General features: G+C 50.9%; 1 protein-coding gene across 2 annotated transcripts; it reads left to right on the top strand.

Annotated features, from left to right (window-relative positions):
* The first annotated feature begins 1,757 nt into the window (after nt 1-1,757).
* On the top strand, nt 1,758-9,575 carry LOC112309814 (C-C chemokine receptor type 1-like). Of its 2 annotated transcripts, none has more exons than XM_024566021.3 (2): nt 1,758-2,040; nt 5,587-9,575. In XM_024566021.3, the coding sequence occupies exon 2, from the start codon at nt 5,654-5,656 to the stop codon at nt 6,719-6,721; it is 1,068 nt and encodes a 355-aa protein (XP_024421789.1). In that variant the 5' UTR covers nt 1,758-2,040; nt 5,587-5,653; the 3' UTR covers nt 6,722-9,575. The 2 variants fall into 2 exon arrangements, with proteins under 2 accessions (XP_024421789.1, XP_045056051.1); XM_045200116.3 differs by having other exon boundaries at nt 1,758-2,111.
* The last annotated feature ends 2,616 nt before the right edge of the window (nt 9,576-12,191 follow it).

The following is a 12,191-nucleotide window of genomic DNA, read 5'->3' as shown; positions in this document are numbered from 1 at the left end:
TTGCAGGGGTGGGGCTGAGAGCTGATACGTTGGGCAGGGCCCCCTCGTGTGGCAGGGGCTGGGAGCTCAGCTGTGCTCACACTGGTGTGCACCTGCATCTCCTGTGTGCCACGTGGCCATGCACCTCAACACACACTTCTACACGCTGCAACCTGCTTTCTGAAAACACGGGGCTCCCTGCCTGGGGAGCAGGGCAGACAGGAAGCCAGAATACCCCAAGGAGCAGTCCTCAACCCGGGTGGACAGGTGGAGATGTCATGGACCCTGGTTTCCTCGCACCTCCCACCTGAAGTTGGAGTGACTCTTGGGGCATCTGAGTTCCACAGCAGGACCGAGCTCGGCTTGCCCACAGTGGCAGTGGCTCTAGGACTCCCCTTCATCAGCTCCTTTTGTTTCCCGCCCCCCTTCCCCCTCCCCTGTGGTGTTTCCTGGGATCCCTGCAGACACACTTCTGGTGCTTGCCTCCTGGGAGGGAGACCCCAGATTCAGACAGGCAACTTGAAGCTCTCTAGAACTACACTAAATCATTCCTTTATAGGTATGTGTATACATATCTCCACGTAACCCTCTCTACAAAGTTGGCATTACTAACCTTGTGTCCAGTAGAGGGAAGAGAGAGACACTTAGAAGCTCAAATAACATGACCGATGTGAGTGAAAGGGAGACCCAGGGTTTGAACACAGCACTGCCTGATTTCAGAGGCTCGGCCCTGATGCGCACCTCCACCCCCGCCAACTCCTGACCTCTGCACAAAGGCCACACGTTCCCAGGCCCAAGGCTGTCGTGAATCTGTCAGAGACAGATCTGTCGTTTTGTCTCTCTCTCTCTCTTCCACCATCTCTCTGTGGATAGGCTGCCCAAGAGAGGGGACCCAAGCCTGGAGACTCATGGGATGTTCCAAGGAAGGGGATACTGAGGCACCTTGTCCATAGTCTTCATTTTTACAGATGAGGAAACTGAGCCTTGAAGGGACAAGTGACAATTTCAGAGCACATCCACATCTATGATTTCTGAGTGGCACTTGGCAGCAGACCTGTGAGAAAGGGTGGCAGAGCCCCCGTTTTACAGAGAAGCAGGTGGAATCTGAGGGACACAGGCAGCAAGCAGGTGCCGGTGGGGAGAATGGTAGTGAGCATCACTTATCGGGCGTGTTTCCTTATGCCAGACGTCCGCAACGTTTTTCGCATACAAGCTGACGTCTTGCATCCTCCTACGAGCTAAGCATTCGGCATTCTCAACAGATGGAGGGGGAACCAAGACTTAGAAAGGCTAGTGATCTGCCTGTGTCTCAAGTGAAGAGCTGGGATTCGAACTTGGCCCATGTTGGCCCATTGCTAGACTCCATGCACCAGCCCTGGATTCACTGCAGGCTGGAGGTTCCTCTAAATCAAACCTCCCTGTGGATTTTGGGAGAGAGGCTGGAGGGTGCACCCAGGGGAGAAGAGAGAGGGTTCAGAGCAGTGAGAAGCGGAGGGCATAGGGGGCGCCAAAGAGAAGCTGTCGCTGCTCTCTGGCTTTGAACAGCCAGATCACTTTGAGGAACACAGGACCCAGGATACTTGCAATCTTTAAAGGAAAGAAAAAAAGCTTACTTACTGACCACAAGAACTCCACGCCCTGCGTCCGTCCCACCCCCCTCGATTCCCAGCCTGCAATTGCCCCACAAGTTCTGAGAACTTCATTGGCACCCACCTTGCTCCACTCAGCTCCACCCCACCCCACCCTCCTGATCCCTTAAGACAGAGCTCCCCAGGGAGAAGTGCAGTCCAGTGACCAGAAAAAGTCCTTAGAGTGACCTCAGCCTCCAGCAACTGGCCACTGGTGGGCGTTGTGGCCATGCATGGACGCCCAGCCACACAAAAGGAAGGCTTTTGCCCCCTTCTTGTCATCTAGAACGACTGAGAACCCCAGAGTCCTGTCTCCATCATTACACAGGAAGCTGAGGACTTCCTCCCACTCTATCGAGACCTTGAACTTTGAAAACAAAGACTAAACGCTCTAGAAACAAAGACTCTGTGGACACTACTCCTTGACACCAGAGTAAGTGGCCCTTGTCTCTTCTGTCTTGTCGGCTTCTGTGGAGGGCAATCTGGTGCGAGTACATGCGTGCGGTAAGTCTGCGCAGCCCGCGGATGCGCCGTAAGGCAATGAGCTGTGTAGCAATACTGAGAATGGGTGGATTTATAAGACTGGGTGCTCAGATGTAAAACAAGTTTTTGTTTTTGCTTAAAAAGGGAAGCTTTCTTGAAAGATGGGTTGTTAGTCGCTGACTAAGAAAGTCAGCCCAGCCCTGGCCAGTGGAGTTCGCTTGGTTGGTTGGAGCTTCATCCCATAACAGGAAGGCTGTGGGTTTGATTCCTGGTCAGGGTACATTCCTAGGTTGCGGGTTTCATTCCCGATCCCTGGTCAAGGCTCATGTGGGAGGCAACCGATTGATGAGTTTCTCTCGCAATGATGTTTTTTTCTCTCTCTTTAAATGCAATGAATACAATGGTCTTGTATGAGGATAAAAACTTTTTTAAAAAAGGTAAGTTGGCCCAGTATTAAGGGACAAGAGGCGCTTTCTGTAGATGGCTATTCAAGAGGAATTTACTTGCCAGATTTTCCCCGTGTAAATGAAAACCGTACCTGGTGTATGAAGTCAGTGTAGCAAGAGGGAGACATGAGTGAGCAAAGCCTTTGCAGATTCAAGGATGATTGGGTACTGAACCTGCTTCTTAAGAAGCCTAGAACCGAGGATCCTCAAAATCAGACTGTGGGCTGAGTTTGGAGGAGATAGAATTCCACCCGGCTGAAGGCAGGGAGCTGGAGTTGTGTTAGAGGCAGCGGAGCTGTGTTCCGAAGACGAGGGGCAGGGGGCTACTTGGAAGTATCGACTTCAACTCTTCCTCCACGAACTCTGGAAGGCCTCAGATTTCCAGAGTGAGCCATCTCCAGAAGTGTTTCACACCAGGCTGCGTGCCGCTCACCGGCCCTCCGGTCCCCACTGTGACGGGCAGGACAGCTCTCGGGCTACTCAGACTGGGGGGCACTGATGGGCTGCTCAGAGTGCTGAAAAAGAGCCCTGACTTCTGGTCTTGCCGATTCCCACTATGCTCTATTTCAAGCTACCCACATGCTGAATGTGGAGTTGAGAAAACATGCACACGATGGGTTCTTATGGGCCAGGCTAAGCTAGCTCCTGCACACCGGCAGGCCTGGGGTCTTCACCCTCACGGACTCTCTGCTCAGAGACTCCTGGGCTGAAGGGTGTCGGCACTGGAAGGTTCCAGGCTCCAGGGCCAGAGCCGACCCCTGGGCAATGGCCTTGGGGCAGACTTTTGCAGCAGACTACAGCATGGCTGGCAGGTTGGATAGCAACATGGTCCTTGGATTCTCCTCCTGGGCCCCAGCCTGGCCCCTCTCCCTCTGGGACAGCATGTCCTGGAGTTACTGCATGGTGCCCAACAGGTTGGAAAAGCAGTGGATGCAGTTGGGGGTCGGGGGTATGGAGGTGACTCTCAGTTCAGAATGGCTTCTTATAATGCTGACTCAACGTGCCTTTACCTTTGCCAAAATTGCCCCCAAAACTGGGCTTATGGGGTCAGTCCTGCACTAGTTGCTCTTTGTGCTTCCAAGCTGTTTGTTGCTTTCACCGTGAACCCCCAGGGCCTGGAATTGCTGGCTGCCAGCACCGGCTGGGACAGTGGAGATCAGAAATTGTCAATATGGCTTGTTAGTGACTGCCAGTCTAGGTTTCTCCAGAAAGAGGGCTGATTTACTCAACCAGGGGGCAAATCCAGAGATGAAAGAGTAAGCCAGAGGAATGGACTCGGCAGGAAATAACAGTGCCCCAGCTGAGGTGCCCCACACCCGCTGTGCGCTTAATTTCCAATGGCCGGTGCACGGCGTAAATCTCTGAGCAGGAGACATGTGTGTAGCAGAGTGTAGAGGGCAGAGCACCAGAGACTCCAGACTGATGCTGGGAAATATGATACAGGTACCGCCTATGTTATTAACTGGTGTTTAAGTCAAAGCCGCTCAGCTTGGTGGCAACGTACTGAAAATTTCCAAGCGCAGTTCACATGGGGAGGGACTGTCGCGTCCATCGCTGTCGAGCGGAATTTGCTTCCTAGGTGAACTACAGAGAGACCTGGTGGGGGCACTTGGGGGCAGGGTTCATCAGCCAGAATAGGATTGGTGCCTGGGACATTCCTGGTGGCAATGGGCCTCCGGGAAGGGTCACTGCAGGGAAGGAGTGACCTAATATTCCGCTAAGGTCCTGGTGAGTATCATGGGTGGATTTTCTTCTATTTTACCCCAGAGCAGCAGCCCTTCAAGGTAACTGTTACTTTCCCACATTACAGACGAGGAACCGAGGCTCACAGGTACTTAAACGTCCTCAAGTTCACACAGCTGTAGGTTACCTGCGTCTTCAGGAAGTGATCAGAAAGGATTGAAAAGGAGGACTAAAAGACAGGGCTTGGGGAGCTTTCTGAAGGCGAGCTCTCTTGCGGTTCTTTTTTTGTGTGTTTCCAAATAATCTTGGGTAAAGCTATTTAAGAACTTATTTCAGCAGAATTTCAGCTTCCACCTGGATGTTGAGCAATAAATACCTCACAGCTTGAGGCTGTTCTGAGCTCTTTCTCCCCAGAACCCCCTCTTCTTCTCACCAGGTCACCCCACTCCACCCAGCCTGTGCTTTCCTAGGAATCCTCACGGCTCTCACAAGAGGCCTCCAGAGTTACTGTAGACCTGCCTGTGCCCCACCAGGGCCACTCTGGTGTCCTTGGTGTCCTCTGTTAAAGGATGGGGTTGGCTTCCTAGAATTTCACTGTGGCAGCACTCTTGGGGTGTGGCTGGGATGACTTTTGCCCTGTAGGACGTCCTTGGCCCTGCCTACCAAATGACAGGAGCATCCCCTAGACTTTGCGACAACCAAAAAAGATCAAATGCCCACACATGGTCACGTGCCCCCAGCGCTCCGTGTCACCCCCGCCGAGAATCTTTTTAGCCCCCAAAGCCATGAAAATCCATTGGTTAGTTTTTGGCTCTCAGCCAGGACTATTTTCCACCCCATGTCCTTCCGTGGGCTCCAAAGTGCATGGTCGGTGCTCTGTGGCTGGAGGCGGGAAAGCTGAGTGGTCTCAGGAATGGGCATGAGAGTGATGCGCGCCAGGCATGGGCTGCAGCTCTCATTCTCACCAGGCAGGGGTCCTCGCCACTTCAGACTCCTGTGTCATCACCTCTAAAATGGGTACCAGTGATGGTGCCCCTCTGGGGTCGTTTAACGCCAAGTCCGATGCCACGTCCGCAGGAAGCATTAGGGAAGCTTGGTGATGAAGAATGTGGGTGAGGTCTGCCTTCGTCTCCATCCACCAGACTTTTCCTTCACTCAGTGCCAAGAATTGAATTCACAATTTGCGCACTCCTTTGCTTGTTGGCCCCTCCCCACCCCATTAAAGTACAGTTTCCACGAGGACAGAGAGAGGGCCAGGTTCCCTTCGATCATCCTTAGGTCCCAGGGTGTGGTACACAGCAGGCACTCAGTAAACAGTTGTCAAATAGTTGCAGATATGTAATCGCTGCCTTGTCTTTGTCGTCCAGACCCCACTGCCCCTGACAGCAAAGGAAATACCCAAACCACCTTCCTGGACCTGCTGGAGAAGCCAGGATGGAAAACACCACCACCCCAATAAGCTATGATGAGACCACAGAATACAACTATGAGGACACAACCCCATGCAAGAAAGAGGATTTGAGGGCTTTTGGGGCTCAGCTGCTGCCCCCGTTGTACTCCCTGGTATTTGTCATTGGCCTGGTTGGCAACACCCTGGTGGTCCTGGTCCTCATGCAATACAAGAGGCTCAAGAGCATGACCAGCATCTACCTCCTGAACCTGGCCGTCTCTGACCTGCTCTTCCTCTTCACGCTGCCCTTCTGGATTGACTACAGCCTGAAAGATAACTGGGTGTTTGGCAATGGCCTGTGCAAGTTGCTGTCGGGGTTTTATTATGTGGGCCTGTACAGCGAGATCTTTTTCATCATCCTGCTGACCATCGACAGGTATGTGGCCATCGTCCACGCCGTGTTCGCGCTGCGGGCCCGGACTGTCACTTTTGGTATCATCTCCAGCGGCATCACCTGGGTCCTGGCCATCCTGGCTGCCATCCCGGGCTTCTACTTTTCTAAGACGCAGCAGGAGTTCACGCGTTACACTTGTAGCCTTCACTTCCCTCAACAACACCTACAACAGTGGAGACAGTTCCAGGCTCTGAAGCTGAACATCGTGGGGCTGATTTTGCCTCTGGTGGTCATGATCGTGTGCTACACGGGGATTCTCAAGATCCTGCTCAGGCGGCCCAATGAGAAGAAGTTGAAGGCCGTCCGTCTGATTTTTGTCATCATGCTCATCTTCTTTCTCTTTTGGACGCCCTTCAATCTGACTATGTTTGTTTCTGCTTTCCAAGACGTCCTATTGGCCAATCAGTGTGAGCAGAGCAAACAGCTGGACGTGGCCATACAGGTGACAGAGATGATCGCCTACACGCACTGCTGCATCAACCCCATCATCTACGTCTTCGTGGGCCAGAGGTTCCGCAAGTACCTGCGTCAGCTGTTCCACCGGCTCCTGACCGTGCGCCTGGCGAAATGGCTCCCCTTCCTCCGCACCGACAGGCTGGAGAGGGCCAGCTCTATGTCCCCCTCCACGGGGGAGCAAGAACTCTCTAATGGGTTCTGACTCAGGTCCTGGCAAGAGTGACCTGCCAGGCACGCTGGCCAGAGAGGAGGCAGCTCAGATTCTGACCGCTGGCGCAACGTGGACCGGATGCCACCACGGGGGTGAGGTGGTCTAGACTAAATCACTTCTGGGGCTTGAATCCTCTCTGTAACCTTCTCCCTGGAAATGAATGAGTGAACTGGGACATTCCAGAAGACGGGACAAAGGGTGACGGTGAAGGTCTTGGGCCCAAACAGGGCTGTGGACTTGTGAACATGAACATTTGCAAACAAAGCCACTGAGCACCCCCTACCTCCTCCCCCACCACCAATGAACTTGGAAATAGTGATTTCTGGGGTTGACTTGGCCCACAGCTAGGAGTGAGCAGCTGTCACCATTCCCTGCCCCCACATAATCCCCGATTGCAGGGTTTAGGTTCTCGCAAACCTTGAGGCACAAGGGACTCATGACCTTGAGACCTAATGGGAAATAGGAATAGGGAACTGCTGTTGGCAGTGGAACTACCCTTAGAGAAAATTTTTCTACTCACCAAAACCAAACCGCTCAGGCAGTGGGCCAGACAAAGCCCGTGTGTATAACGTGTTGTACTTCTGGAAACAGCCCCAGAGGGAAGGGAGTCGTTATTCCTGTGACCATCCTTTCTTTCGGAATATTTTCGCAAACTCCCTTCCCTGTCAGTCGGCCGATGCGGCAGGAAGTGCTGACGGCTCTATTGCAGAAATTACCATGGGGCCAAAGGAGACAGGTTGATTTTCTTCCTCTGGTTCTCTGGTTTGACGGGTCAGAGCTCCGGCTACCACCTCGCATCCATCCTCAGAAAACTGCCCCGTGTGCCAGCTGACAGTGTCTGAGGCCCGAACAGGAGAATGCGGACAGGCAGGTGGGCTGGGGACTCTGCCTGATGTAGGAGGTGGAGAAGGCCCTTCCCTCAAAGAAATGTACTTGCCCTAAACATCTCTAACACTTCATCTCCCGGCAGAGGCCTCCGATTTCTCATGTCTTTGTTCCCTTGTCCCTTAGACTTGGATTTCCTTAAAACTCAAGTTCCCAGTAGCAGAAATTATTTCTAAAAATGCTTAAAAACACAAAGGGGAGAAAACCCAGGCATCAAGATCACCCATAAATCCCACTACCCAAAGGCAGCCACTGTGTATTTTTGATGCGCTTTCCTTCGGCTTGTTGTTTTCTGTTTGTGCATAGTTATGATTGTAACCAAGATGGACTTGTGTACTCCCCTTCTGCCCTTGTTTTTAAGTAGTAGAATGTTCGATTACTTTTCTGGGTCAATACATTATTTCAAAGCATTGTTTCCGGTGCCTGCACTGAATCCCCAGCAGGAGTGTGCTCGCATGCACTTGTTACCCTGTTATCACTTGCACAATCAATTCAATCGCACATGGCGACTGAGGCCCTGCTCCCGTCAAAGCAAACCCTGGGGGACACAGGTGCAGGATTGGGGGGCAGGTGTTGGGAATGTTCTGGAAGAGCCCTCTGCTCAGTGAGGTAGACAGATGCCAACAGAGCCCAGGTGGGGGTGGGGGACTGTGGAGCCCATGGTGCCAGGACAGCCAAGGGGAGGAAGGACTGCACCAGTCAGAAGCACCCTAAGGGGCTGGGTGTCCCACCTAACAACACTGAGCCACCACTGGGCTGGCCTCTCTCGTTTTGGACCCCAGTGTGCTCTTACCAAGCCACCCTCCCATACAGGTGGGGACCTGCTATGTTTGCGGGTTGTCTTTGCGCGAAGAAGCTGGTGTCAGGAAGGGTTAGAAAACTTTTGTCTGGGGAGGAGGAGGCCACTCTGCACTGGGATTATGTCTCCACGTAGAAAATGTGGACAAACATAGGCTTTGGAAGTCAAGGTGAATGTCAGCTCTGCACTAGCAAGCTGCCAGCCCCCTCTGCGGTGTGGAGAGAAGGAGGCTTAATGGAACTAAAAAACATTGGTCCATTACTTCGGTACAGTAAAACTGTATCAGAAACCAAAATCTGATCCACAACAATACCATAACAATGAATGTTTCACAACATCCTCCAGTTCCGCTTTTGAAATAGTACTTTTTTTTTTGTTACAAAAGCAATGCACGTGCATTGTAGAAAACCAGAAACAGGTAAAAAGCCCAAAGAAGTAAATAGATGCACCTGCATTCCCACTCCTCAAACCCGGCCTCTCTGAGATTTCAGTATCTTAGTGCATTGTCTTCCAGCATTATTTAAAAATAAAAGCAAATAATTTTTTTTCAGTTGATGTGTATTTTCAAACAGCTATACACAAAAGCACTTTGGTTGTTTGGATCTAACCACTTAATAAGGGGAACAGTCACTATTTGTTTGGCCTCAGGGCACTGAGGAAAAAGCCCTGAGACGCGAAGGGCTCCATGAACTGAGAGTCTGGCTGCCTGTTCAGAAATGGGATTGTGTGCAATTGTGGGGGCTGGTGGGCAAGTACGTGCAGGCTGCCACCTGGCCTCTGACCGTGGGAGGAAAGTCTCCACAGGTCAGCCACACAGGCGGTCAGGAAGAAAGCTAAATGTGGACAACAGCAAGGGCAAAATGGAACCTGTCAGGACAAACCGAAACCCCGTGGACAATTAGGCCTCATGAGGACGAAGTATGCGGACAGTGACCTGTGGGGAAGCTGCCCTTCCCTGTGCTGATGCACAGGCCCCTGGCCCAGGACTCAGGAGCAGCAGGGAGCAGCGGCACCTGCAGTCGCTGTGGGTCCAGGTGCTGCCCAACTCCAACAAGAGGAGCCACCGGGTGGACAGCAGTGTGTGGAAGCCACCACAGGGCCTGGCGCAACATTGTGGCTTCTCTTTTAGAAATGACACGCTAATTATCTCTCCTGGCGGACACTCACCTGGCCCTATATAGGGATTCCCTATAGGGATTCTGGGAAATGTCAGTCCAGGTGAACTAAACTGACATTGGACAAAGCCACCAGAAAGAGCAATGTTCTTTTTCCTTTATGCGCTCTTTCAGGACTAGCCATTATTTTTAAACAAACACATCATAAGAAAAACTATTCTTTGTGGGAAGAAAGAAAGAAGAAAGAAAGAAAGAAAGAAAGAAAGAAAGAAAGAAAGAAAGAAAGAAAGAAAGAAAGAAAGAAAGAAAGAAAGAAAGAAAGAAAGAAAGGAAGGAAGAAAGGAAGAAAAGAAAGGGAAAGAAAGAAATAGGAAGGAAAGAAGGAAGGGAGGAAGGAAGGAAGGAAGGAAGGAAGGAAGGAAGGAAGGAAGGAAGGAAGGAAGGAGAGGGAGGAGAGGGAGGGAGGGAAGGAGGAGGGAAGGGAAAAGAGATCGGGCAAGTGGAGGGGAGAGAGAGAGAGAGAGAGAGAAAAGAAGATGAGAAGCGGTTTCTGAGAAGAACCAGGTGGGATGAGCATGTGTCCAGAATGAGGGTGGTGTGTCAGAGAAGACCCGGAAGCATGACACCCTCGGGGAACCCAATGTTAGGTAGGATTTCCACAGTGTGCGTGAGGAGCCATGTGCCCGGGGGTCGGGGAATGAACTGGGAGATGGTCAACAGCAGGAGGCCACCAAAAAGTACTGACTTTGAGCTTTCTGTTCAGGAGGTGACCCCAGAGCACCCTTGGAGCACAAGCTCTCTAAGACAGGTGTTCACGTGCCAGGAGCCCCGGGGAACATCTGTCTGGCTTCACTTGTCACATCAATAGAACGGCATAGTGAAAACAAGGGTAGGTTTAAAGACTTGGGAGAAAGGCCTTGTTGGGTGGTGCTAAATGCTCAGAACCCCTCTGTCACCACACTGCTGGGGGTCCCCGCTCCCCTGAATTTCCTGCTGCTCACTCTTCCCGGGTATCCCAGACCTCTGTCTATTTCCGCCCGGTAACAGTGTGGGCCAAACTGTGGATTGCTGCAGAGCTGCAAATGGGAACTTAATAACTAGCTCTCCATGAAGACCCTCTGCCTCAGAGTAGCCCTCTTATTTTATTTATTTACTTCTTGCAAAGTTTTCTTGAAAAGGAAGTTTTGGCGCATTTTCTTTGAAACTGTCACACACTAGCGATTTGCTTGCATTACTTTGATGACAAAGACACCTTTAGGAAGCTTACAGGTTTTGGCCATTCACACTCGACATCACCGGGTTGGGACGGTGTGTCTGCTGGGACTACTGGGCCCTGCAGTGTTTGTGTAAGTCAGTACTTGGTTCTTAAGGAGAAAAGTAAAAAGGAGAAGTCATCCCCTTAACTTCAATTTTGAATATGTCTTTGCAAAATTGCAGAAGTTCAAGCAGCTTTGTACTTCTGTTTTCTCGAAACTCAGTTTTCTCTATTTTCCCCGGGAAGCACGGCTGGGAGTTGCCCTGAAAGTAAATAGAAAGGCATTAGCACATGTGACCGCAGAAAGGCTGCAAGGATGTTGTCCACAGTTGTGCCCCTTCCGAGAGAGAATGAGACAGACACTTCCTGGAGGTCCAGCATGTATTTAAAGCAGTGAGTAAAATAGACTGCTTCTTCCTGCTGTCTTCGACACCTTTTGTCTATTGAAGGTAAAAGGGGAAACAAGAAGCAAACAAAATAGCAAAAAAAAAAAAAAAAAATTCAGGGGGTTGGTTAAACAGATTCAGTAATGATGTGCTGTGCTGCAGCCAGCTGGTCACAGTTCACAGAACCCCGCTCTTCCCGACTCCATAGTAAGTCATGTGACGTTGGTATCTTGAACCTGGACATGGTTAGAGTATTTACACCCGTGAAGTTGGCAATGCTACAGATCAGGGGTAGGGTTTGTGGTTTGTTTGTTTGTTTTTGTTTTGTTTTGCTTGTTTTGAGAGACAGTTGTTAAACACCAGGACCCCCCTGTTCGTTGCATACGAGGTCTGTCCAGAAAGTAACCAGCTATACAATATGAAAAATATGTTGTCTCTTCATTTATTGAAGAAGACACAAGAAACATTGTACACAGGACAATGACTCCTCAGTTCCCTTCAAAGTAGGCAGCTTGGGGCCTCACACAGCTCTCCAATCGCCATTAGCTGCCCTGTCGTATTTTCCTGAATCTCATCAACAGTCTGAAATCTCTTCCCTTTCAAGGGTGATTTTAGTTTTGGGAAAAGCCAGAAGTTACAGGGTGCCAGATCTGCACTGTAGAGGGATTGAGTCACCTGGGTAATTTGATGTTTTGCCAAAAAACTCTTGCACGAGATGTGATGTATGAGCAGGCATGTTGTCGTGATGCAGCTGCCAATCACCAGTTGCCCCTAGCTGTGGCCTTCTGGGTCATCCAAACAGTTTCCATGGAGGAATGTTCAAGCTTAATGCAAAATTATATGCAGATTCATTGCTCGACTCACTCAGTCATTTTTAATGTGATGGCCACACAGTACACATGCTCACTCAATGGCATCTACCACCCCCACTGACTAGTACAGTGAAGTCATCATTGTTCATGAAGGCTCATTCCAGTCCACTCTCCTTGGCTGCCAGGTTACATCGACACTGAGCAAACCA

The sequence above is a fragment of the Desmodus rotundus genome, chromosome 8 (genome assembly GCF_022682495.2).
Source record: "Desmodus rotundus isolate HL8 chromosome 8, HLdesRot8A.1, whole genome shotgun sequence".
NCBI lineage: Eukaryota > Metazoa > Chordata > Mammalia > Chiroptera > Phyllostomidae > Desmodus > Desmodus rotundus.
The sequence above is the reverse complement of the archived record's forward strand: the minus strand, read 5'-3'. Positions and strand labels throughout refer to the sequence as shown.